Source organism: Apodemus sylvaticus, chromosome 10, assembly GCF_947179515.1.
Source record: "Apodemus sylvaticus chromosome 10, mApoSyl1.1, whole genome shotgun sequence".
NCBI classification, from domain to species: domain Eukaryota; kingdom Metazoa; phylum Chordata; class Mammalia; order Rodentia; family Muridae; genus Apodemus; species Apodemus sylvaticus.
This window is the reverse complement of record NC_067481.1, coordinates 2,342,651-2,368,239: the sequence shown is the minus strand read 5'-3', so window position 1 is coordinate 2,368,239 and position 25,589 is coordinate 2,342,651. Positions and strand designations below refer to the sequence as shown.

At 53.2% G+C, this 25,589-nt stretch overlaps 1 protein-coding gene across 13 annotated transcripts in view; it reads right to left on the bottom strand.

Moving 5' to 3' along the window:
* Slc38a10 (solute carrier family 38 member 10) overlaps nt 1-25,589 on the bottom strand; it is a 50,544-nt gene continuing 24,955 nt past the window's right edge. For 6 of the 13 annotated variants that reach the window (XM_052195669.1, XM_052195670.1, XM_052195662.1 and 3 more), the window contains 7 exons: nt 12,344-12,500; nt 6,575-6,742; nt 5,821-6,276; nt 5,185-5,289; nt 4,166-4,189; nt 2,029-2,205; nt 1-1,645 (listed from right to left, as the gene is read on the bottom strand). In XM_052195669.1, coding sequence (XP_052051629.1) covers nt 582-1,645; nt 2,029-2,205; nt 4,166-4,189; nt 5,185-5,289; nt 5,821-6,276; nt 6,575-6,742; nt 12,344-12,500 — 2,151 coding nt within the window. In that variant the 3' untranslated portion in view covers nt 1-581. The other 7 variants (XM_052195664.1, XM_052195665.1, XM_052195663.1 and 4 more) reach the window with 7 other exon arrangements.

The following is a 25,589-nucleotide window of genomic DNA, read 5'->3' as shown; positions in this document are numbered from 1 at the left end:
TACTTGTTAGTGGAATTTTATTTTTTGTTTCATAATCAGTTTCAAAGAATGTGGATGATAAAAACCAGGAGGGCTGTGTACCTCCTTCCCCAACCAGATCAAGTGATGCCCAGCCCCGGGCCACCCCAGGGTAGACGGGCATGCCTGTCACAGGTTCCTCCCCCCCCCCCCCATGGAGAACGTGGGGCTCATTTAGTCACTGGAATCTGGCTGTCACAGGTTGCAAGTTAGATGAAGACTGGCAACGTCAAAGTTGCAGGCCTGGCTGTCAGCGCCGCTGCTGGCCAGACTGTGAGTCTGAACAGACTAGGCGCCACAGTGCAGCACTGGAGCTGAACCTAGCACTGCCTTTCCTGGGCTGGCTCACTGGAACCATATTCAGGCTGCTGAGTGCTTTGGTGTAGCCTTGGAGTAAGTGATGTCTAGGGTGGGGTGGCAGGTTAGACTTTCACAACTCATTATGAGGGACTTGGATACTGATCCCTGGGAACATAAGAGTTCCTGTGGCCTTCAGTCAGGGTGCTGCCAGACAACACCAGCTGCCATCCAAAGTCTCACAGCCGCCTTTCCCTGACGGGTTCTCAGGCTTCCTCCAGATCTCCAGACAACTGTTTAATCTGTCGACTGTGTACCACCTGCAACGCGGCCCCTGCAGCCTGGTGGAGCTGGGTGTCCAGAGCGCTGCGGAGGTCGTTCACCTGTACACTAGGGAGGGAGTTAAAGCTAATGATGACACCGTCCTTTGGAGCCGGCCCCTGCTCTGCAGGAGAGGCAAGATCTCGCCGTCTCCTCCGCAGGTCAGAGCCAGCCTGCACTTTAAGGTCTCGGTTGGGTTTGGCATTCTCTGGCTTCTGACCCCCAGGTACAGCTAGTTTGGGTCCAGAGTTAGGATCCGGTCTGTGCTTTGCCTCCAGGATGGCGGCATCCCCTTTTCCTCTGTGCTGCTCCTCAGGAGACACGTGAACCCCTCGGGGGGCCTCACTTCTTACCTCTGGGTGAGAACCCGGACCTCTGTCAAAGATGGCCTGGTGTTCTAGCTGAAACTTGGCTTGGGCCTGAAAGTCCACACCTGCTGGTCCCCTAGCTGGGGCTGTGCTGGGTCCTGACTGCCTGGACTTTGTGTGAGAGTCCTCAGCTTCTGCCCCTGCCAAGGGCTGGGCAGCCTCTTTCTGAGTATCAACACCAGGGGCCATTGCTTCCTTTCCAGTTTCCTTCCTTTCTTGGGAACCTTCACCAAAGGCATCTTGGCGCTGCCTGGCAGCCTCCTTGGCAAGCTGCTTCTCTGGACTCTTGGGTTCCTCAGCAGAGTCTGGCTTGTGTACTGGTTCCAAGTTCCCTGGGACCAGCTCCCTCACAGCTCCAGCCCCCTTGAGGGCAGCGCCTTTCTGGTCTTCTCTCAGCTTATTCGAAGCCCCCTGGGGCTCTGTGTCAGAGCCACCAACGGAAAGGTCTCTGCCTGGCAGTGCCTTGACGTCCCCCAGGGGGTGCTGGCCCGTGTCTTGGGATGGAGCGGGGCGACCCCTAGGAGCGCCAGGCACAGGTTGCAAAGGCTGTGAAGGGTCATCTTCCAGTGTCTCCCCAGCGTGCTCGGCCTCCTCCTCCTGTCCTTTGAGGGCAGCCACCTCAGGCTCTGGCTGCATGTCTGCTGTGAACGAAGGAGAGCACTGGCTTAGCCAAAGAAATGGACACGAGGTGCTGATGCGCTGACTGAAAAGACACTTTCAAGCAGTTAAGAACCGCTAAGGCTGGAGAGATGACACAACAGTCAAGAGTGCCTGCTCTTCTTGGAGAGGACCAGAGCTACTTCCCCAGCACCAACTCAGGCGGCTCACAACCGTCTGTGACTCTGGATCTAGGGGATCTGACATCCACTTCTAGCTTCCACAGACAGACACGCATGTAAAATTAATCAATCAATCAGTCAGTCACCAGGACTGAAACCTCCTCCTCTCCTCAGGCTCTGAGCCTCAAGTCCAGCTCAGGCCTGGCCTGCCTGGCTGCCTGCTCCCGGGGCTGGGCCCTGCCTACCAGGTTTCAACTTGTCGTCCTCGCCCTCCTGCCGCTGCTGCCGGATCTCCTTGTGCTGCTGCTCGATCACTGCGAGCAGCTTTTCCTGCTGGTCCAGGAGGCGCTGCTGCTGCACCTGCTGCTCCTTGATCACTTGCAGCAGGACGGCGTGGTCCAGCATCTCTGCTCGCCCAGCTTCTGAGGGGAACACACAAAATCAGACGCATTCCACACAGAGTTGCCAGGCCCTAACAGTGGCCCGTGGGAGTCAGCCCTGCCATACCTGTATCTACATCACCTCAGTCCCAGCGCACAGAAGCGAGGCGCTGAGCTGCGGCTCGCTACTACTAGCCAGGGCAGCCTTCCTGGCCAGCAGTTGTCCTACCTGCTTTCACTCTCCCCTCAGTGGGTCAGACACACTGGTCGATCCCAGATCCCTGTCTGTTTCTGACTGAAAATGCATATCCACTCAAAAAATGAGGATTGTACCAGAAAGTTAGTTGCAGATTGTCTGAGCTGGGTGGTTTTCCCCTACTGCCTCACACATTTGTTCTAGGACTAACACAAGAGATAATAAAACCTAAAATCTGTCTTTAAAAAAAAAAGTTTTAAGCCGGGCAGTGGTGGCGCATTCCTGTAATCCCAGCACTCTGGGAGGCAGAGGCAGGCGGATTTCTGAGTTCGAGGCTAGCCTGGTCTACAGAGTAAGTTCCAGGACAGCCAGAGCCACACAGAGAAACCCTGTCTCGAAAAAAAACCAAATCCAAAAAACCAAAAAAAAAAGTTTTAATATTTTAAAAGAGTTTCTTGCAAGATAAAGAGAGTCTTCAAAACAAAAGTCTTCAAGTAGAGCATGAAAACCCGCGAGTGTGGACAGTTAGAGGGTGAGGGTGGGGTTGGGGTGGGGGACTGCTGGGTACCCGGAAGGAAGGGAGCTCCATCTCATCAATGAGGGGAAGTCAAGCCACAAACAGCATAGGCAAGAAGACCTTCCTGTCCACGAGATCCTGGTCGGGTGTGGCCCAGTCACCCCCAGCTGCTTCTGGCGGGCACTGACAAGGACAGCAAGGGCTGGCTGGCTTCTCACTCTAAGTACATCAGCACTGGGCCAGGGAGCCACAGCAAGCATCCAAGGCAGGCTAATCTTCACAACTCAGACACTTTTAAATTAGGCATCTTTAGAAGATGATGGCTTAGGGACTAGGTGTCGGAGCATATAAAATGTCTCGAGTGGGAGCAGGGATGGAGCACACCTAGCAAACACAAATCAGGCCATCAGATCTTGGTGAGTTAGGGGCCAGCCAGGGCTGTGCAGCCCCCAGGTCCAGGGCACACACTCAGGCTCCCACCAGTGACCAGCTAAAGCAATTCACTGTCAGTGACCTTCCAAGAGTCACAAGTATGTCCCCACAAGGACACCCTAGGGTCTCCCCAAACCCTTCAGTAGCCTGTGGAGGGAAAGGCAGGGGGCCCAAAAAGAAAAGAGTTGACTTCAAGAAACAGCTGTTCCTCTTGCCAATGCCTAAGGTCCAGACGGTGGCCTGAGAAGGAAAGACTCCGTTCTTCTCCCTTCATATGAAAAAGCTCAGAGCAGTGTCCCCACAGGCTGCCTCACTGACTGCACGATCATATGACTGTCAGTTATGTAAGGATACGCAAAGTTACACACACTGCTGGCACTTCCCAACCGGCTAAGGGCAGGCCCCTGCCTCATGTACGCCTCAGTGGACTAGTCATGAGTCAGCTCTGGGAGAGGGAAAAGGTGCCATGTCCCCACGTGGTAGGTGTGAAAACAGCGTGGTGACTGGCTTTTCCAAGCCAGAACCTACCAGGACCAGGTGTCCAGACGGATGGACGGAAACCCTCACACAAGCCACGAGCCACACAAACAGCAGCAGGTACATGCAGCCCGACTGTCTCTAGCTCAGGTTAGGTTACTCAGAGACACCATTAGGCTATTCTCTAAGGACAAGGCCACAGGGGCTGAGAAGGATGAGGAGCTGGAGAGTCAGAGAGCCCACCGGGGGCTGTGCTGTGTCTGCAGCGGGCCACTCCTCGGGACTGACCCGTTTTCATGCAGGGCCCTCGGGGCTGACTCTGCCACACTGTCAGAGCCTCCACACACATGCTTCTTTCGCATCACAGTCCTGAGCCGTACCTGCTACTAGCTTTTTAATCTCAGCTGTCCATCCATTGAGAGGCACATGGAAGAGAGGCACAACAAGAAACCATGAAAGTCTCTTCTTCAGAAAGAAGGAAACAAAGATCGAACATGTTTAGGCGACAGAAACTGGAACCAACAAATATAGTCAGACTAAAACCAGAGACAAAAATAACAAGTGTGGAAAGTTTCCCAAGGAAGTTGGGAGCTCCAAGCAGAGGAAACCTCTGGGTTTGACCTTCCGGGGCCCCCACATCAGTGGCAGTGACTGAGCAGCTGCTCAGGCCTGGCCTTCAGGGCGGCGTGAGAAGCAAAGCCTGCACCTCCCAAGCTTCTGCTGGGCACGAACGCCCAATGCGAGGTGGTCACGGCCAGTACTGTGAGTCTGGCCTGGAGACCATGTAGCCCAAGTCAGACCTCAGCTGAAGGTTCGCCAAAAACAACTGGACAGGTGGTCACTAGAGGGCTCCTGGGTGGGCCACCACTGCCTCCCCTGCACAAGAAACCCCACAGGGATACCATAAAGTCAAAATGGACATGAAACTTCAGAGGACCTCAGGCCACATCAGCCATGACAAACTTCAAGGGCCAGGGCAGGCCTTTACTCTGGGTGTGACAAGGACACGGGGCATGCTGCTGACCACCAATGCCACCCCGGCCCGACTAGCTTACAGCTCCACCTCAGGTGCAGCCTTCAAATGAGTCTTCGCACCTGTGTACTAAGGCCTCCCTCCTAGCCTTTAAGCACAAGTGGAGAAAATATTAACGACCTGCTTAAAGATGAAATCAAAATAGTAGTTAGAAGCCATGTGACCATGCGACACCTTTTTTAAGGGCAACAAGGGGCAATAAAAGCAACCCAGAGAGGACAGCTACTGGTGGGAGACGGCAAGGGCCACTGAAGGGGTTTCCTTAGCGTAAGAACCAAGCCACAGGAACGGAGGAGGCAGGAGGGACCAGGGCGCCCGTCCCACCCACTCTCCCGGGTCTCCGCCCACAGGCCGGGCCAGCCTTACCTTCCAGCCTGCTCCCCGCCTGCTCCCCAGCCGGCTGCTCTGCCTCCTTCTTCTCCCCCTGCTCAGCAGCCTCTGGCCTTTGCGCAGGGAGGCCCGCCTTCCCACCTGCACACGGGGAGACTCAGCTGCTTTGTCGGAAAGTCAAAGTTGGGTGTGGGATGAGGGGCTGGCAGATGTTTCTTAAAATGATTCTATAGCTAGCTCCCCCTCCCCAGTTTATATTCAACCTGATGATTACCAGGGAAGTAATAAAAAAATATTTAACAATCTCAGACTGATGGCAGCGAGCCAATGTTAACTACCTTCGCCAATTAGAATGCAAGCGCCATCCGAAGCAGCCCTTAGACGGGCACTTAACAATGTGTTACCTGTCAAGCGTCCCTGCACTGTCCCCCGTGTGCACCACGAGAACAGCCTGGCACCTGACATTTAGTGGTCTGGCAACAACTGTGTGACAGACATTACAGCGGCTGTCAAGCTCCGGGGCTCTTCTTCCCCCCCAGCAGCTGCTGAAGGGGCTATGACATTCACATGCTAATCATGTGGGTGAGAGCTGGGGACCGAGAAGGAGAAACCCATTTCTGCAGCACCCACGGAGGGTTCCTCCCTGTGATGGCTCCAGGAGCTAACACTCACCAGCATTGCTCTCCACGGGCCTCCTTGGGGCCCCTCCGGCCTTCTGGGCAGGCTCCTTGTCTTCACCTGCTACCAGAGCATCCAGCTCCACAGAGACCCTGGCCTGGGGAACTGGGTGCAGACCCCTGTCTCCTGGCCTGGGATCTTCCTTCCCGGGCTGGACAGGTGGCTGAGCATTTGCTTCTGGGACCTTCTGAGGCTGCGCAGTCTCCCCTGCAGCCAGAACTTGCTCAGGGCTCTTTCCTTCCTCTCCCCTCTCAGGTTCCCGCTTCTTCTCTGACTCAGGCAGAGGTGGTGCCACCTGGCCCCTGCCTGCAGGGTCTCCTTCATCCAGGAGTCTGGGAGGTGACTTTTTCTCCTCGGGCCCTTCTTGGTCTTGGCCTTCGTCCACCAGCACTTTGTCATGAGGAACAGGAGGCTCGTGGCGATGGGCCTCACCCACAGGGACAGCGATACCTGAAAGGACACAAGGACAGGTCGAGGACATGAAGCTGTAGAAAGGCCCCTCGTCACCTTTCTAGGGAATCTCAACTGTCCTGGCTCTCAAGTGTGACATGACCATGACCTCATGTCCCTCTACAGCTCTCTGAGGACTGCCAGGACTCCTAAGACAGCAAGGCCACAAAAGCAACAGATGTGGCAGCTGCCTGGGACCAGGGGAAGGTGGAGCAGAGGCCTCTGCTGAGGAGCCATGTAGTCCTTCCCACTCTGCTTCTGCCTTTCTGTCAAGGCAGCTGGTGCCATTAGCACTCACCCTGACCAGGGCGATCCAGCTGTGCAGCTTCCTGCTTCTCCTTGGGAGCGTCCCCTCCAGGCACATCCACTGGACCCTTGATCTGGGCCTGCTGCAGTACCTCTTTGTCCTCTGCTGGCTTTGGCTTCCCTTGGCTATCCGCAGCAACGGCTACAACAGGATCCTGGACTGCAAGCACAGCACAGTGAACCACCAGAAACCAGTGCAGGCTAGGCCGTCTTCCTAAGATCAGCACCACATGTCGAAGCCAAATGGCAGAATGGAGATAGGCTTCTTCCTGTCTAATCGTGATTATCAGCTAAACGGCACAGAATCTTTCCTTTCCATTCATAATAAAAAAAAAGTCATAATTCAATGTATACATGTAGACAGAAGACATGCTATGTAATACTCATCCACAACCATCAGGTGGCAGCGTTAGCCCACGGCCAGGCAATGTCCCCAGGGTCTCCCAGCAGGAACCAACTGCTTGCCCTAAGGCCTAACTGAAAGGTCTTTAAGGATAGGGTTGAATGTTGCTGTTGGTGGGGGAAATTCACATCACAAGGTGAGACCAAAAGGAGAGGCTGCCAAAATTGTTCTTCACATGCCCACAAATACATAGGGATCCGAGTTTCGTCAGGAGCCACAGCATAGTATTGTGGTTACAGAACTGGAGAAAACTGGCATCACTGAAAAAGAGTACCTTTAGAACTTGGGATCAGCTGGGAGTGCACAGGCCTGGCCAGGGCTCAGCACCAGCACAGCATAACTAGGTGTGACAACATCACGGTGCTTTGGAGGTGGATGTGGGAACCTTAGGCCAGTTTCAGGCCAGCCAGGGCTGCCTGAAATCCTACCTCAAAAGACCAAAAACCACTTTCCATGTGCTGGGCAGTCATAACAGGATCCGAGGAACTACGCAGGGGAAAAACAACCTTAGAAACAGAATTTGAAGAGATGGCTATGTGGTTTTTGAGTACTGACTGCTTTTGCAGAGGACCTGGTTTGGTCCCCAGCACCCACACAGAGGTTCAGTCTGTCTCTAAGTCCACTGTTATGGGACCTGATGCATCTCCTAAGCTTTTCAGGCACCAGGCATGCACATGTACAAACACACATGGCAGGGAAACACCTATACATATACAAGAAAAAAATTAAGTTTTTGGCTTTTTGTTTGTTTGGGTTTCGGTATTTTTATGTGGCTATTATTTTATGTGGTATTTATGTGGCTGTCCTGGAACTCAAAAATCCTGCTGCCTCTGCCTCCCAAGTGCTAGGATTATAGGTGTGCGCCACCACCACCAGCAAAGAAGAAAAGCTTTACAAACAACGGCCAAGGACACCTCCTCTGAGTGGTGCCTCGCTCATTCCGGGTGAGAAGGGCCTGCTGCTCAGTGCCTGGAACCCCGGGGAGGCTCCACACAGCAGCTAAGTGCCCAGCTCCATGACCACGCAGGAATGGGGCTGCCCTGACGCTCTTCTGAGTGGCCTCTTGGGAATGCCAAACCCGTCTGTATTCTAAGATCGGAAGTGGGCTGACAGGCAGAGGCTGTGAAGGTTTTCTAGGCCCTACTTCTTGCACCTGAGCTCCAGTAATCCGCGGCTGCTAGTCAGCGCCGGACACGGGCTCCCCAAGATAGGAACAGACCTTTCGCCAGGAATGGATGTTGACAATGCTCTCAGCCACCACAAAACATAAACTTCCAAAGCTGGCAGCTCTCACCCAGCGTGCCCCCTCCCACAGGAAACAGAGTGGTGGTGAGGTTCCCCTGCCTCACTGGCCAACCGACAATCAAGTGAAGGCCTGGTGTGGGCCCAGAGGAAGGCCCACGCTCAGTGAGCAGGGCTCCCCACGCACTGCAGCCATCAGGCCTGCCGACAGTATAGTAACTGGAGCCATCAAAGGCCCAGGCTTTGTCCTCCCATGGCAGCTGCCACATCCCAGCAAAGTCCTGGGCTCCTCCCATGCATAGATGGGCCAATGAGGCAACAGCCACACCTGCTGCTCCCCTGCTGCAGTGCGTCCCTAAGGGACAGACAGGAGTCCTGCCTCCCAGACAGCAATCCCACTGAGTGTCCAGTGAGGAGGGCCCGAAGGCCGCCTCATGAGGCCTTGCGTGTGGAGCAGGCCTGTTCCAGGCTGTAGCCCTCTCCTCCCTCCTCCCCTGGCCCTCTTGGAGACACGCTCTCACACTCCAGCTGACTCCCAGGCTGGAGGCTGCTTCTTCCTCTGAGGAGCTGGACAGCAGGCTCCACATCGCGGTGGCGGTCTGTGGTCACTGGCCTCTGGGGCTCATGTCACCGCTGCATGCTGGCATCCAGCCCAGGGATGCTAATACCCTTCGCCCTATGGATGAGGTCCTGCTGGTGCAAGAACAGTCGCACCGCTCAAGAGCTCAGCAACCTGGGTTCTGGAGGAGTGGCCAGCCCCTGTTCTGGGGCTTTCCTAACAAGCAGCTTCCGCTTTGTTGTCAGGGCTTCAGTGAGGAAGTGGCACCTGCTGAGGTCTGACTTACAAGCCAATCTTTTGGGCTTAGCTGGATGGCTCCGTAGCTCATCTTCCCGATTACAGCTCAGATAATAAGCTCCCGAGAGCTGAGGGCTAAGCTGTAGCCAGGGCCAACGCTGTAGAGCCTTCGCATCAGCAAGGAAGCCTTCCTGCTCTTCACTCCTGACTCCGCCCCCGACCTGCACGTGCATGCGTGCGTGAGTGCGTGCGTGCGTGAGTGCGTGCCTGTGGCAGGTGCCAGGGAAGCCAGCACTGCAGCCCTGGAGCAACACCACAGCCACAGCACACACAGGGCTGGCACAGGCCAGCAGCTACCCAAGGGGACCCTTCTGATCCAGCAGGTCCCACGAGGACCATCACCTCAGGGAAGGCAGTGAAAGGAGCCCACTGCTATCTCCTGGACCCAGCAGAAAAACTGAACGAGAAAATAGGAGGACAAAGGAACACATGACGCAAAAAGCTTTTAAAACCTCATCAGGCACAAAGGGGAGGTGACAGGACTCTTGTCAAGAGGTCAGCCAAGGAGAGAGGAACAGCAGCAGCAGGGTCTCTTCTGGATGAATCTTGACACTATCAAAGGAGCTGGGACCTCTGCCACCTCCACAAGTGGCCAAGGCAGGCAGCAGCAGAAACCATGGAAGGTCCTGGAGAGGAGCGATGACAAGAAGGCGGAGGACAAGTCTACCCTGGAGGGCTCTGGGATACGGCCGCGTGCCTGACTGGGACCCGAGATCACCTGTACCTGGCACCCACAGCACCCATGGCTGCGCAGCATGGCCCCCTAACTTCTACTTCCCACTGACTAAGCAGTGCTGTCCCCCATGCCGCAGGAGAAGGGTCACTGGGGCGTGGCTTGAGCTGTCCTGCCCCAGGGCACACGAGGTGGGTGGGCACGAGGCAGAAGGGGAGCAACAGCACGCAATGCCCAGAGAAGGAGCCTGGCACTACAAACTCCAGAGTCGTCCCCAGGACCATCTAGGGAGTCACTGGGCACAGAGATAAACGGCCTAATTAGACTGTTTAAATGGATAATTGTCTTCTTGAGCATTCACAGGGACTCAGCCAGGCTCACCAAAGGTCCAGAAGGCCACACATGGGGCCTCTGGCTGCACCTGATAGTCACGTGTGCCACGTGAGAGTGCAATGCAGTCATAGCACGTGCTGGGCTCTCACTAGAGCAAGCAGATTCCGCCTGTGACCCCACAACATCAAAGAGATCAATAAACAAGGCTCTCACACCCGATGGTGCAGCTGACAGGGCAGTCAGAGAAGGCTCTTAGTCCCAGTCCTGCCCAAACCAGGCAAGACCTCAATTAAGCAGGAGGCTGGGTGGCTAGAAAACAGAATTAGCTAAAAACAGACGGCGTGTGGCTCTGAGAGGAGCCATGTGTGTTGTTACAGCCTCATGAAGAAATGGAAGCCAGATGTTGCCTCAGAGGGCACAGGTGAGCAGGCCGCCTGTACCTTCTACAGAGACGGGACACAGCTGCTGGCTATGACAGCCACAGAAGCCTGGGTGTGGACTGAAGAGAAACTATCAGCCCAATGAGACACAACTACATGGGGTTCTGCTGGGGTGATCTCAACAGTACCCAGCACCGTGATGTCCTTGCTACCCACAACAAGGGAGCATACTCAGCTCGTATTTACCAGGATGCCACCGAGACCACCACCACGCATCTCTCCCTTCCTGTGTTGCCGTTCCCACGTCAACACCATTCTCTCTGGTGGCAGGTGCAGTGGCAGCAGACTGGCTTTTCCACCCACTACGGAGGGCATGCAATGTGCACCTCTTCCTCAAGCAAACCTCTTCCAGGGCAGATTACCACCTCTGCGGCCAGGCCACGACACGTGGTCCTCTGTGGTCTCATTACTTGGCTTTAGCCTTTGGGAAGCCCAGCTATCACCAGGGTCCCAGTGTCCTTGACTTCTCCACCTCTTGATTCCTGGGAACTGGGAGGGCTCTTTTCTGCCTTTGCAAATTCAGGAGGAGATGAGAGAGCGCATCTGTAGCTCCCTAAGCTTGGGGATGAGGGAGAAGAGCGGTCCAGGAGAGCACCAGGGCAGTTACCAAGGCAAAGGCATGGATGTGGAGCCCAACAGGGCAACAGAAACCCAAAGATCTCGGCACCAACAGTGTTAAGAGCTCAGGGGCACCCAGTAGGTGCATCATCCAGGTCCCTTCAATAGGACGGACCTTCTCTTCTACACACTGCAAGCACTGCATCTGAGGCCAGCCAACACTTCTACAATGGCTCAAAATCTGCCAGGGAGGGTGGTGTTCTTCCTGACTCAAGCTTCCCTAGAGCTGGAACTGGACAGATGTTTCATAAATCTGGACCCAAACCTCACTGATTTTTAGTCTAATGTGTAACACCCACCACTGCCAGAAAGAAAAGCCAGGATTACTGTTATCCAAGACAGTACCTGCTAAAACACCCCTATCTGCTGATGCTTACAGCTGCCAGGCGGGCTTGGGCCTCAACCTGATGGCTAATGCTGGCCCTGTGTGACTCTTACCAACCATGCCTGAGAAGGCCCAGGGAGCATCAGCCGGAATAAACAGACACATACAGAAAGTACTCTGAGCTGGGCGTGGTGGCACACGCCTGTAATCCCAGCACTTGGGAGGCAGGGCAGGTGGATTTCTGAGTTTGAAGCCAGCCTGGTCTACAGAGTGAGTTCCAGGACAGCCAGGGCTACACAGAGAAACCCTGTCTTGAAAAACCAAAAAGTGACTCTGAAGGCACACATCCTGGATCCCTGTGGCACAGGCACAAACTGGGGGAGATAGGGCACCACCGAGACCCTTGCCGAGACGGCACAGCCAGTAATGGCCAGGGCGTGAGACAGCCGACTAAGCTGAGATACACTAGCTGGCTTTCTCAAGAAGAAAACCGTCTCAAACTTACATTCTCAAAACAACAAAACAACACGTGAGGGCAATATGCATGAATGTGCGTACGTTCACATGGCCAGCCACGAAGACCTGAGCCCCAGCTGGCACTGTGCCGTTCCCAGCGTCACCTGCACAGAGAAGGAAGCCCACTGGCCAGCCTCCATGCAGAGCGCAGAGCTTCATGGGAGGGGGCTGGCTGGGCCGAAGCCCAGAACCTCCCACTTGGCTCCATCACTCACAGGACAAAGGCTACTTAGCAGGGGACCAAGTCCTTGAAGCAGAAATAAGGGGCTACTTGGAAATCACTACCACGAGCCTGAGGCAGCGCTGAGGACGCTCACACCATCGAGTGCAGGGATTTGGGTGGGACTGTGTGTACCTGACAGCCGGGCTGCCTCCACCTTCATTGCACCCTCCGCGTCTCCTCTCTGGCCGCTGCGAGCTTCTTGCGTCAAGTCCAGAGGAGCTTCTTCACTCACAGACAGGGTGGTGAGTGTGCTGACCACGAGGATGCCCAGGCCGACCCAGAGCACCACCTGGACCAAAGACCCCAAGAAGGAGGAGTGAGGATGGATGGCCCGCTGGGAGCTATGGACACTCTCAAGCTTCCTGGAAGGAGTACGGTTCTTTTTCCTTTTCTGACACAGGGTGCTACATAGCCCAGGCTAGCCTCAAACTCACAAACATCCTGTGTCAGCCTCGAGTGCTGGGACGAGTTGTGCACCCTAAGGCCAGGTTAAGGTCGAGTTTCTCCACCACTGCAGTAAGAGAAGCAAGACTCTCTGGGCAGCTATCCCCTGTGGAGTGGTGGCTTGTACATATCATTCTTTACGTGCATGCTCCCAAAGGAGCCCAAAGTGTAGGCCTGTGCAGGGGATGTGGGCCACACAGGTTGGATAGCCCACCATCACATTACCCTCATCAATTCCAAATAAGGGCTGGACACATCTGACCTGGCAAGGTGTGCTACCCTGCCAGGATGAACAGGAATACAGGCTTCACCTCTCATCTGAGGTGGAAGTGGCCATCGGTACCCACCGGGTCTACAGTCAATGTGCTGCTGGCTTTCGCCCTACAAATGTAATAAAGATAACAAAGTCTGAGGTACTACAGACCCCTCGCATCATGCCACCAGACTGCCTGCTAAGCCACCTCTCCTCAGCTCCTTGTGCCTTGGTCTGGCCTCCTGAACCTTCCCGAGAGGAAGTGACTCCTGGTCCCACAGTTCTGCAAGAGGAGCCGGCAAGGTGGCCTCTTAGGGAGGACACTCACTGCCTTGATGTCTTAGAGCCCCTGACACTTCTGGCAGGAACCATGGCTGTCCAATGAGCCACAATATATATGGGGACACTGTCTCACCTGTATCCCCTTCAGTCGGTATATGCGTTCTACAGTACTCTGGGGTTCAGGGCCCCTGCCCTCACCACGCCCTAAACTCTTTTCTCAGTTCTGTGGAGGCTATTTTCTGAAATTCAGCCTACAAATCCTTTTTATGAAGAAAAGATTCAGGGCTCAGTGCTCATCGGGGTGACAAGTATGTGACGTCACAGCCTCTGGGCGTCAGCTCCCCAAGAAGGCAAGGGTGCAAGCTGGCACAATGATGACTGATTGCTGTCTCAGGAGGTAGACTCTGAAAGTTCTTTTGGGCTCTGACGACCCATGCTGTGCCCTCATGACCTGTCCTAGACTGCCCCTCTGTTTTCAAGGCTCCTGTTCCCCAGCTCCGGCCTGGTAAAGACCAGAAACCAGGCTCAGGATACAAAGGTCAGAGGATCCGGATGGAAGTTTAAATCAGCCACTGAAGGAGCCGAGAGAGGGCTTCACATCACGGCCTGGACCCAGAGCAGCCTTCTCCAACGGAGCCAGCCTCCCACACCACCTTCTAACCCAGCGCAGTATTTCTCCAGCTGACAGCAGAAATGACCTTTTGCAGAAGCCACGAGAAGAACTTTCTCCCTAGAGGCATCCCCACCCGCCGGTGGCGCGGGCAGGGTCTGGGAGAGTGAGTGAGCAGAAGTGAGGGGCCACGCCCCTGACGAGGACGGCGCCCAGGGGCTCTGTCCCCTGGCCCAGCGTTCTGTCCCCTGTCCACCCAGCCAAGCAGGCTCCCCTCGACGTTCTGGACCGCAGACAGAGACATCTGCTGGTCATTTTCCGTCAGTTATTTCCAATGGGAACTGCCATTTACCAACTCCATGGGGACTAACAAGGAGAGGTAGCACTGCATCCATGACTTGGAATGACTTATTTCAACCTTCAGCTTCTTGAGTTTACCACCACCACCCAGAAAATAACATAACAACAACAACAACAACAAAAATAACCATGAACTCTGTTGAGACTGGGAGACGAGACAAGCTACTTGAAAAAGTCCAACTACAGGCCAGGTGTGATGGCACAAGCCATTATTAATCTCAGCCCTCTGGAGGCAAGGCAGAGGAATCTCTGAGTTCGAGGCCAGCCTGGTCTATAGAGCGAGTACCAGGACAGCCAGGGCTCTGTAGGGAGACCCTGTCTCAAAGACAAAACAAAAAGAAAAATCCCCATTATGATCTACCTTAGAAACTAAATTCACAAAGTTCTCGAGACAGAGCAGAATAGACAAGAGGCTCCCAGTCCCCGCCTGCCCTCCACTTGAGGCTAGGTGGGAAAGCCAGCTCAGAGCTTACAGGCATACTGAGAAACATGTTAAGTCGAAAATTAAGACCGACTTATACAGGGACTTGTGCAGTCACAGGACAAGTGTGTAGTATATTCCAACTACAATCTATGGGACCCAGAAAACAGACCCAGCCCACTGGGTGCCTGGTGCTCCTACCTCAGGGTGCCCCCAGCCTCCACTCTGGAAACAGATGCTGACTCTTGTCCCACAGAGCATAGGCCAGCAGGATGCACAATCAAATCACTTCTTGAGACCAAGGAAACTGGCATGGCGAGCGTACCTACCAATAGGGAGGCACCTAGCTGAAGCTCTTGGTGACATTTTGGCCACAACAGAACAAGCACACCCAAAGAACACTAAGTGCTACTGACCACAGGCATGAAGCTTCTGCTGGTGAGTACAAAGAACAGGGACACACGTCTTGGGTGGGTGGGAAGCCCAGGGCCCCAAACTGTTCCTGAGCTGTACTGGGCTGTGGGTCAGTGTCCAGACCAACTGCCACCGCAGGCGCTGCAGTGCCAACAGCTCCTTGGAGTTCTGAGCAAGGGAATAAAGCCCTGTCTCCTAACAGTCAGCTGCAAGGATGGCTAGAAAGTGAAGGAGGGAGCCAGGCCAGGGCAGCCTCGGGCCCACGGAGAAGACCAGCCTAGCCTCAGAGGCAGCCCAGCTCCCAGCACTGTGCCAGCCACAGCTCCCTGCAGCGGAAGAGCTGCTTTTGAAGCAGGGACCTTGGTCGATAAGCAGGATCCGGTGTGCCAGACATCTGATTTCAGAGCACCCTGCTGACTGCAATTCTGGCATCGATCCATCTTAATGTAGTCCAGAGCCAGCCAGGAAAAGACACAAATCCACCCCCTACAGTTCAGCTCAGGCTTGGGAAATACAGGGGTCTGACCAGGGCCACAGTCCATAAGCATCCTATCTCCCCACATTCCCTCAGGAGCTACACTGTGGCTCCGTGAGGAGCCCTAACTCCTACACAGTAGAGCCCTGGGACTGGGCAGAGAACACACTTTTCTGTTCTGGACAAAACGATCCATACACTTGAATTTCAGAGATAGAACATACACCCAAGGTTAGGCCCCAGCTCACAAGTAGAGCACCTTGATTCCGGTACCAGCGTCGACACTGTGGGTGAGCAGGTTCCCCTGCCTCAGGAACCTCACTCTAGCTGGCTACAGACAGGTGCTGACCTGCTGAGAGCCCACTGCTATGTGTGCATGTGTGTGCCACTCACACTCGCCCAAGATCAGCAGATTCCAGAGTGGGGCCAGCAGAGCCTTTTGTCCTGGAGGAATCCACTACTCTTGTAAGTGTCCCTAGGACTGCAGCACCCCTGCTGGTTTCATAGCAGTAGATCCTCAAATAGCAACCAACAAGGCCAGACAGCCTCACTCAGGATCAGAGACAGAAAGCAACTGCTGAGTGAATCTAGGTTTGTGTTGTCACTCACCGGGCCATTGTTCTGCTTTCTAACCATCCTTCCTTCACACACCTCACACCAGCTGCCCACCAGCCTGGCCTCCTTTTTCAGTAGGGACCTCCTTTGTGAGGTCCCTAAGCAGAGAGCAAACACTGCCCTGAGCCGAATGCTCCGCTGAGCCGAGGAGCTGGCTCAGCTTGTTCCTTCTGCAGGAGCAGCTGGGACAGGCCTGGGTCCTGGTCCTCGGGCCTCGCCATACTTGCAGAGTGTATTTCACAGGGTGGAAGCTACCACATGCCCTAGTCGGCCAGTGATCACCTGGGTGAGAAGAGCAACACAGAGGCCGGTGGACTCATGGCAGAACTGCAGTGTCTTTCTACCTCAGTCACAAAGGAATTCAAACATTCAAGATCCTCAGAAATGGTTAAAGAGGCCCAGGTCAAGCCTGGGCACGATCAGTCCGTGTGTGTTTAAGACACAGCACACCAAGCTGTGACCATGCCTGCTCATTGCTATATGAATACAACAGGTCATATATGCATGGCAACATATAAAAGCAGTCTCAGCTACATGAAGATGACTCCAAACTGCCCACTCCCACCCCAGGCACCATGACAACAGGCACACAATGACTCACACAGACAGGAGAAACAGGAACATAGCGATGGGAAGAAGGACTTGAGCCAAGAGACCCAGGGAGGGCTCAGTGAGATGAACAGGAAAACCGACTACAGAAATCCACAGAGTCCTTGCATATAAATGGCTACAGTCAGCACAAGAAGCCCTGACCCTATACAGAAGCCAAGTGCAGAAGACGGGAAGCCGGACTGAGAAGACCCAAGGTGACAGCTGAGTCATCGAAGCCACCGCCACCTGGTGAACAGGAAGCTCATGATGGGGACTGCACAAGAGCTACTACACAGGCACACGTTCTTAAGGATGCCTGGAGCAAGCCGGGCATGGTGGCGCACGCCTGTAATCCCAGCACTTGGGAGGCAGAGGCAGGCGGATTTCTGAGTTTGAGGCCAGCCTGGTCTACAGAGTGAGCTCCAGGACAGCCAGGGCTACACAGAGAAACCCTCTCTCAAAAAAACCAAATCCAAAAAAAAAAAACAAAAAACAAAAAACAAAACAAAACAAAAAAAAAAGAGTACCTGTATCATTAATGCATTCCAACGAGAACAAAACTAAAGGGAGCCTTAGCTTTCTTAGATCCGTTGATTCAAATTTCAATCATAAAATAAATCAAACAACAGCGAGAACATTATAAATGAGAACAATGAGGAAAGAGGAGAATTTAGAGTTAGAAAACCAGGATGAGGTCAAAGGCAGATAGATCTCTGTGAGTTCCAGGACAGCAGAAACCCTGTTGTTTGTTCAAAAAAACAAAGCAATCAAACAGCAACAGCAAGAAGGAAGGAAGGAAGGAAGGAAGGAAGGAAGGAAGGAAGGAAGGAAGGAAGGAAGGAAGGAAGGAAGGAAGGAAGGAAGGGAGGGAGGGAAGGAGGGAGGGAGGGAGGGAGGGAGGGGGGAGGAAGGGAGGGAGGGAGAAAGGGAGGGAGGGAGGGAGAAAGGAAGGGAGGGAGGGAGGAAGGGAGGAAGGGAGGGAGGGAAGGAAGGAGGAAGGGAGGGAGGGAGGAAGGAAGGAAGGAAGGAAGGAAGGAAGGAAGGAAGGAAGGAAGGGAGGGAGGGAGGGAGGGAGAGAGGGAGGGAGAAAGGGAGGGAGGAAGGGAGAAAGGAAGGGAGGGAGGGAGGAAGGGAGGAAGGGAGGGAGGGAAGGAAGGAGGAAGGGAGGGAGGGAGGAAGGGAGGAAGAGAAGGAAGAGAAGAAGGGAGGAAGGGAAGGAGGGAGGTAGGGAGGGTGGGTTAGACAATGAAGGACAAGTCACAACTAGACAAATTAAGGGTCAAGGCTCAGGTGGTAGAGACCTGGTGTACCACACATGAAGCCTTAGGTCAGATCTCTAGCACTCCATGAACCAGGCACGATGGTGCACACCTGAGGGACAGAGGCAGGCGGATCTGAAGCTCAAGGTCATCTTTGGCTATGTGGAAGGTTTGAGGCCAGTCTGAGCTACACAAGACCCTGTCTCAAAGGCCAGGCTATAAAAAACAAGCAAATGCAGCAGGCCCCACGCGCTGTGGTGTGAGAGGGGGAGGGGCACCCCCAGGACCCTGATGAAACGCCAGCTAAGAACCAGGAGCTTCCAGTCTCAGGCTCTCTGGAAGAAAGGTAAAGAGAAGTGACTGCTCTTACGCACTGAGTTACTCCCCAGCCTGAGAAAATCTTTCTTCCTTTAATGTTTACATTTATAAATGTAACATTTATGTATATATGGGCTTTGCCTTCACATGTGTGCAGCACATGCCTGCCTCATGCCCGCTGAGGTCAGAGGTTACAGACGGTTATGATCCACCATGCAGAAGCAGGTCCCCCTTCAAGAGCCACTGATCCTCTGAACTGCTGGGCCATCTCTCCAGCCCCAAGAGAGTCTCTCTTTCCCTCCCATCCTACCCTCCCCAAAACACTGATGAGGTTAAACAGTAGGACTTGACAAACTAGGATGGATCACATGCACCCAACCAGGCAATGGGCTGACCTCACTACCAAACTGCCACGTTAAGTCCTGCAGAGAAGCTGGTGTCAGTTTCCCCATTTAACTGCAGTGCTAGAGGACAACACTGAGGTCGGCAAGTTAGCGACACAGGGCAACAACTCCAGGGAGCAAGGTAAGCTCTCAGGGACTAGGTTGGACCTGAGAACTGAGAGCACAGGCTGCAGCAGCCACAGCCTGAAGGACAAAACACAAGCCCACACAGCACGCTACCCGTGTGCCCGTGTGCCATTCTCCTGAAGTGCAAGCCAGTGGGGAGCAGAGCACAGAGGGAACGGAGCAGCTGCCGAGACGAAAGGCACTGAGGATCAGCAACACGAGGGCTGAAGATATTTAACCAAGATCCTAGGAACGAGGGCACACGGAGCCCAGGCTTACCCCAGCTAGCTACAGTCTCTGCCCATGATGCCACAGGGCGCACCGGGAGGTCACACTACACCACCCAGAACCTCCGTTTCTGAAGCATGACCAAAAAATACTAAGCATGCCAGGTGACAGGACTAAAGCACAGAAAACTAAGGACCAAAAATGAAACGTCAGAACTGAGGACAACCGCTTCTAGGTTTACAATGAGATTATACCTTGATAAACGTGATGTAACTTGAAACTACCTAAAGTTGGAAATAATGGCTAATGCACCTGGGCCTTAGTTTCCTCTCTGCTGCTGTGATAAACACCCTGACAACAGCCCTAAGGGAGAAGGGTTTTGCTTTGGCTCGCCATTTCGGGGTACGGTTCCCCATAACCAGAAAGGCATGGTAGCAAGAATCTGAGGCAATTGGTCAGCGGCATCCTGGGGAGGAGGAGAGGGAGAGTAACGCGCCTGCACAGCTCACGGTCTGGGTTCTATGACGCCCCAGCCAGGGAGGGTCCTGGCTCACTGCTAAAATGAGGATTCCCATTTGATTGGTAATGAGGGTAGCCCCTCACAAGCATGCACAGAGGCTAACCTAATCTAAGCCACCATGGCAGTGCCTAGAGGCTCGGCTTCAGGTGGTCACGGGGCTGTGAGGCTGACAACTAACACTGACATCGTGCCGTCGCTAGTCTTTTGTTTTTCTTCTTCCAAGACAGGGTTTCTCTGTGTAGCCCTGGCTGTCCTTGAATTTATTCTGTAGACTAGGCTGGCCTTGAACTCAGAGATCTACTGGCCTCTGCCTCTTAAGTGCTGAGATTAAAGACATGTGCCATCCCCACGCCAGCTGCCATCCCTAGTCTAGAGTGTCACTAACTTCTCTGAGAGTAGGCTAGAAGGGAGTTACAGCCTGCCAGTGCTGCCCAGTGCCACAAGAGTATCACACACCACTGACTTGAGAAGGTCAGACTTCCATGTGCAGCATCTACTGGATATGTGTGAACTTCACACCACTGTAAAGTCAAGAGCTGTGTAGACATGCTGTCATTAGAAACCACCCACACAGAAGCAATACTAATGTCGAGCGAGGGCTGCAAGGAGCTTAGTTGGTAAAAGGCTGTATAACCATGAGGGTCTGTGCTGAAGCCCCAGCGACCATGCAGGGGCCGGGCGCAGGGAGAGAAAGATAAGACAGAGCGGTAGAGGAGGAGATGCCTTTGTCCTGCATACACATGGTAAGATCCTGTTTCATAAAAACAAACCACAGCCAGGCAATGGTGGGCACACCTTTAATCCCAGCACTTGGGAGGCAGAGGTAGGGGAATCTCTGTGCTCAAGGCCAGCCTGGGCTACCTCTAGACCTGGGCTACACAGCCAAACCCTGTCTTAAAAAAAAAAAAGACAAATAGAAAGTCTTGCCTATGTCAGTGGGTATGCCAAGTCAAGAATTTGACTCCGCAGGTAGCAGGCAGAGTACCACACTCCCTCCCACACCGACCCTTGCACACCACAGTATTAGCAGGAAGAACAGAGACTGCTTGTTGCTCCTCTCGTTGCTGCTACAAAGCACCAGACAAAAGGCAGACGGCGGCAGGAGCATGAGGTGGCTGGCCACATGGCATCAGCAGTCAGCAAGGAGAGACGAGGCCTGGGCTCAGCCACTTACTCCTCTCTAGTCAGCCCCCACCCCAGGCCAGGGATGGCAGCTAGAGTGGCCCCTCCCATATCAATCAAGCCAGTATAGCCACGTCCAGGGGGATGTCTCCTGCGTGATTCTAGATCCTGCTGACAAACAATATTAATTATCAGAGAGACACACCCATAACAAACAAAGCAAACAGAGCCAAAGAATAGAAAAGCTAACCTGAGCAGAGCGGACTAAAGCCGGTATAAAATCACTTAGGGACAGGATCTATCTCTCTCCACAGACACACAGGGCAGGCACTACACAAGGCAAAGCTTCAGCTAATGACACCTCAGACTGAAAAGCAGACTCAGAGGCTGAAAGGACACAAACTGAGGAATTAGGAATTACTGCACCTTCCTGACTTGGTGAACTTTTTAAAAATCAGTACAAAATGCCCAGTCTGTGCCGTTAGGCCTTAGTGTTCACAGAACTCACCAAAAATCAGACCATGAAGCATGCTCTAAGCAATGGCAAGGAGCTGAAACTCTCCAATGTGCATTCAGAGAGTTACTAAAAACCCCAAATGTGTGGCAATCGTTATAGTTTAGAATTGAAGCATCCCACTAAAGGCGCATGTGTTGCATGTCTGGTCTCCGACCGGTGAAACCAGTGACTGAGGGAGAACAGGATCCCAAAGGCTTTGCCTTTATCAGGGGTGAAGCAACCCACTGACACTGGGGCATCGTGGAGGTGGTGCTCCTCCGTGCCGTCTGTCCTCTGCTTCCTGGATGCCACAGGCAAACAGCCTCGGGCATGCACTGCCACCACTGTAACAACATCACTGTAACTCATACCTAAACATGAGACCAAGGACCACACCGAAACTCTGAAACTGTGATACGAGCCCAAATCAATCTCTCCTAAGTCTCTCTCAGGTGTGTCACAGTGGTGCAAAGTCTACGAGCTGTGGGTGAGAGAAGACATCAGTGGGAATCCAACAACTGCGTGAGTTGGGGTGGTGGCTCAGATGCTAGGAGCACATGCCACACTCTCAGAGGCGTGAGTGAGTTCAGTTCCCAGCACCCATGGCACACAGCTCACAACACCGTTATTCCATTTCCAGGGGAGGCAAAGCCTCTGGCCTCTGCTACCACCAATTATTCCAGAGCAGGTCAAGCACACAGAGGAGCACTTGACAGCAAGAAGAACTAACAGCAAGGAGCATTGGTGTCAAGGAGCACAAACAAGGAGCACTGACAGCAAAGAGCAATGATGGCAAGGAGCACTGATGACAAGGAACACTAATGACAAGGAGTACTGACAGCAAGGAGCACTGCTGACAAGGAGCACAGACGACAAGGAGCACTAATGACAAGGAACACTGACAGCAAGGAGCATTGACAAGGAACACTAATGACAAGGAGCACTGACAACAAGGAGCACTAATGACAAGGAACACTGATGACAAGGAGCACTGACAGCAAGGAGCACTGACGAGCACAGACGACAAGGAGCACTAATGACAAGAAACACTAATGACAAGGAGCACTGACGGCAAGGAACACTGACAAGGAGCACTAATGACAAGGTGCACTGACGACAAGGAGCACTAATGACAAGGAGCACTGACAGCAAGGAGCACTAATGACAAGGAACACTAATGACAAGGAGCACTGACAGCAAGGAGCACTGACAAGGAGCACAGACGACAAGGAGCACTAATGACAAGGAACACTAATGACAAGGAGCACTGACAGCAAGGAGCACAGACAAGGAGCACTAATGACAAGGTGCACTGACGACAAGGAGCACTAACGACAAGGCGCACTGACGACAAGGAGCACTAACAACAAGGAGCACTGACAGCAAAGAACACTGAAGTCAAGGAGCACAGACGAGGAGCACTAACGACAAGGCGCACTGATGACGAGCACTAACGACAAGGAGCACTGACAGCAAGGAGCACTGAAGTCAAGGAGCACAGACGACAAGGAGCACTGATGGCAAGGAACACTAATGACAAGGAGCACTGAAGGCAAGGAGCACTGACAAGGTGCACTGACAACAAGGAGCACTAATGACAAGGAGCACTGACAAGGAGCACAGACGACAAGGAGAACTAATAACAAGGAGCACTAACAGCAAGGAGCACTGACAGCAAGGAGAACTGACGGCAAGGAGCACAGACGACAAGGAGCACTGACGGTAAGGAGCACTGACAAGGATTACCTTTGAGAGGCAGAGAGTGTTTGCCTCCCAGTACCAAGCATGGAGGAAGAGCACAAAGGCTCAGCACATGAAACAGGCAGGCCAGGCACAGGAGGGACTAGCACGCCAGTCAACAAAAGCACCACCAAGAGCCTCAATAGCCAACGGGACACAGCAGGGACAGTGTGGATCAACCAGACCACCACATGGGTCCTGTGTCACTTAGGTTGATCCCAAGTGGGGTGAAAGAGAAAAGCCACCAGAATAGATCTTTAGAACTTGGGACAGGCAGATAGCTCCACTTTTCTTAAATAGAACCAAAAAGCACTAATGGAAGGAAAGCCAATAAACTGGGCCAAAGTAAAATCCAGAACTTCTGTCACCAAGAGATGTCCAGTGCTACGTAAAGGAACTTACACGTTTGACCCGACACCGGGGCTGCAAGGGCAGTTCCTCTTGTTTCCAAATGCAGTGCCATCAGGACAGCTCGGTGGCTTAAGGACACATGGGTCAGCTTCCGGAAGCACACGACTCACAACTGCCTGGAACCCCAGTCCCAAGGGACCTGACACCTGCTGGCCTTCGAGGACACTAGGTGCACTCATAAGCACACATTAGTTTATGAATAATAAATTTAAAAACATCAGTGGGGCCACTGAGAAGGCGCATCACAGAGAGGCACATGCTGCAAAGCTCGCCAACGCCTTCGAGTCTGAAGGCCAGATGGCAGGAGAGCAGTGACCCCCCCAAGTCCCCCGACCTCCACATGAGAACACACGCATGCACACCCGTGCACAAGCACAGGAAGCGCGGAAATGTAATTAAGGGGGCAAGGAGTTGTTGGGGTTTTTTTGGGGTTTTTTTTGGATTTGATTTTTTTTTTCGAGACAGGGTTTCTCTGTGTAGCCCTGGTTGTCCTGGAACTCACTCTGTAGACCAGGCTGGCCTCAAACTCAGAAATCCACCTGCCTCTGCCTCCCAGAGTGCTGGGATTACAGGCGTGCCACCACCACCAGGCTAAGGAGTTGTTCTTAAGAAAGAAAAAAGGCAGCAGGCAGTGGTGGCACACACCTTTAATCCCAGTACTTGGGAGGCAGAGGCAGGCCAATTCTGAGTTCAAGATGAATATGGTCTACAGAGTGGATTCTAAGATAGCCAGGGCTACACAGAGAAACTGTCATAAAAAACAAAATAAAGAAATTAAAAAAAAAAAAGCCAAGCAAGTGTAAAGTATATATATTTGAAAAAAGAAATACATAATCCATTAAAAATTCCTACAAAACAAACAACAACAAAAAACACATCAAAAACTCTATAAATCACTGGGAAATGGTACTGCATACCTTTGATCCCAGCACTCAGAAGGCAGAGGCAGGCGGATCTCTATGAATTCGACGCCACCCTGCTCTACAGAGGGAGTTCCAGAATAGGCAGGGCTACACAGAAAAACCTGCCTCAGAAACAAACAAACAAGCAAGCAAACAAGCAAACAACCCCTACGGATCACCTGAAAAACAGCGGGGCCCTCATGCAGTGACTATAACCCCCACATGAGACAGACATCATGAGACTCCACTGCACCAAGCTAGAGCCACAAGAGACAACCGTAACCTTTCTTTGAGATGCAGGGTCAGAGGATGAGAGGGGCTCACAGGAAGATTTGGGGTGCCAGGATGTTCAATTTGGCCTGGAGGGTTTCTGGCTCAGGTCACACTGACAAAATAATTGAAGCCATATGTAAGAACTGCCTTCTTCCTACATTTCTCCAGGGCATGTACACAGAGGCCCAGGGCTGTTGCCTAGTATCTTCTTCAATAGCTCTCCACTTTGCGGAGCCTGGCGCTCTCTGATTCAACTTGTCTAGCTACCCCGACTGCTCCTGGAGCACTGTCTCTGTCTCTGAAGTGCTGTGATTACTGGCTGGCCACCTCGCCCACGGAGCTTTTACACGGGTGCTGGGGACCCAAACTGCGAGCCTCACTCATGGTGCCCGAACCCATGCTTTATTTCTCAGACATCTACCAGCACACATCAACCAGAAAACACACAACCACAGGCACTTCATAGAGAAAGAACCGAAGTGGCTGAGTGCCTGGGATGACGACCCCACTCTCTGTGTGGAAGCCAAGGAAAGTGCAGATGAAAGTGCAGGCATGGTGACAGACAGCTTGGAGTCATGACCTCACAAGGCACAGGGTGGGAGGCCCCACTCTGACCAGGAGTCTCACTTCTGGAATACTTTCTACAGGTACGGTCGTCCCATGTCTAGAGAAACCCCTGTGCCTGCCAAAAGCTAGAGACGCCCATGTGGGCGACTAGGATGATAGAATTCCCGTACAGTGAACCCTAGGACACAGCTAAAAAGAAACGGGAATACTGGATGCTCACACCTGTGGGTGAGGAGCAGCCTGCTGTGAATGTTAAGCAAAGATAGCAGAAAGCTACATTACCAAAACAACAAACAGAAAAGCTGGAGCGTGGCCATACACGTGTGTATACACCGAGAACACCCACTAATCCAGCAGCGGTGCTCTCTGTGGGAATGAGTGTTTCCTGGAGAGGACTGCTGAGTCACAATACGAACAGATTTACTGCCATGCCTTAGGAAAAGAGGACAAAGTGTCTTCTCTGGGGAAGCCCTGACACACATGGGGCAAAGACCCAGCCCATCTGTGTGGCCCATTCTCCACATCTCCTTGACCAGGTATTCTTTGTGATAAGAAACTGTGAATGAGT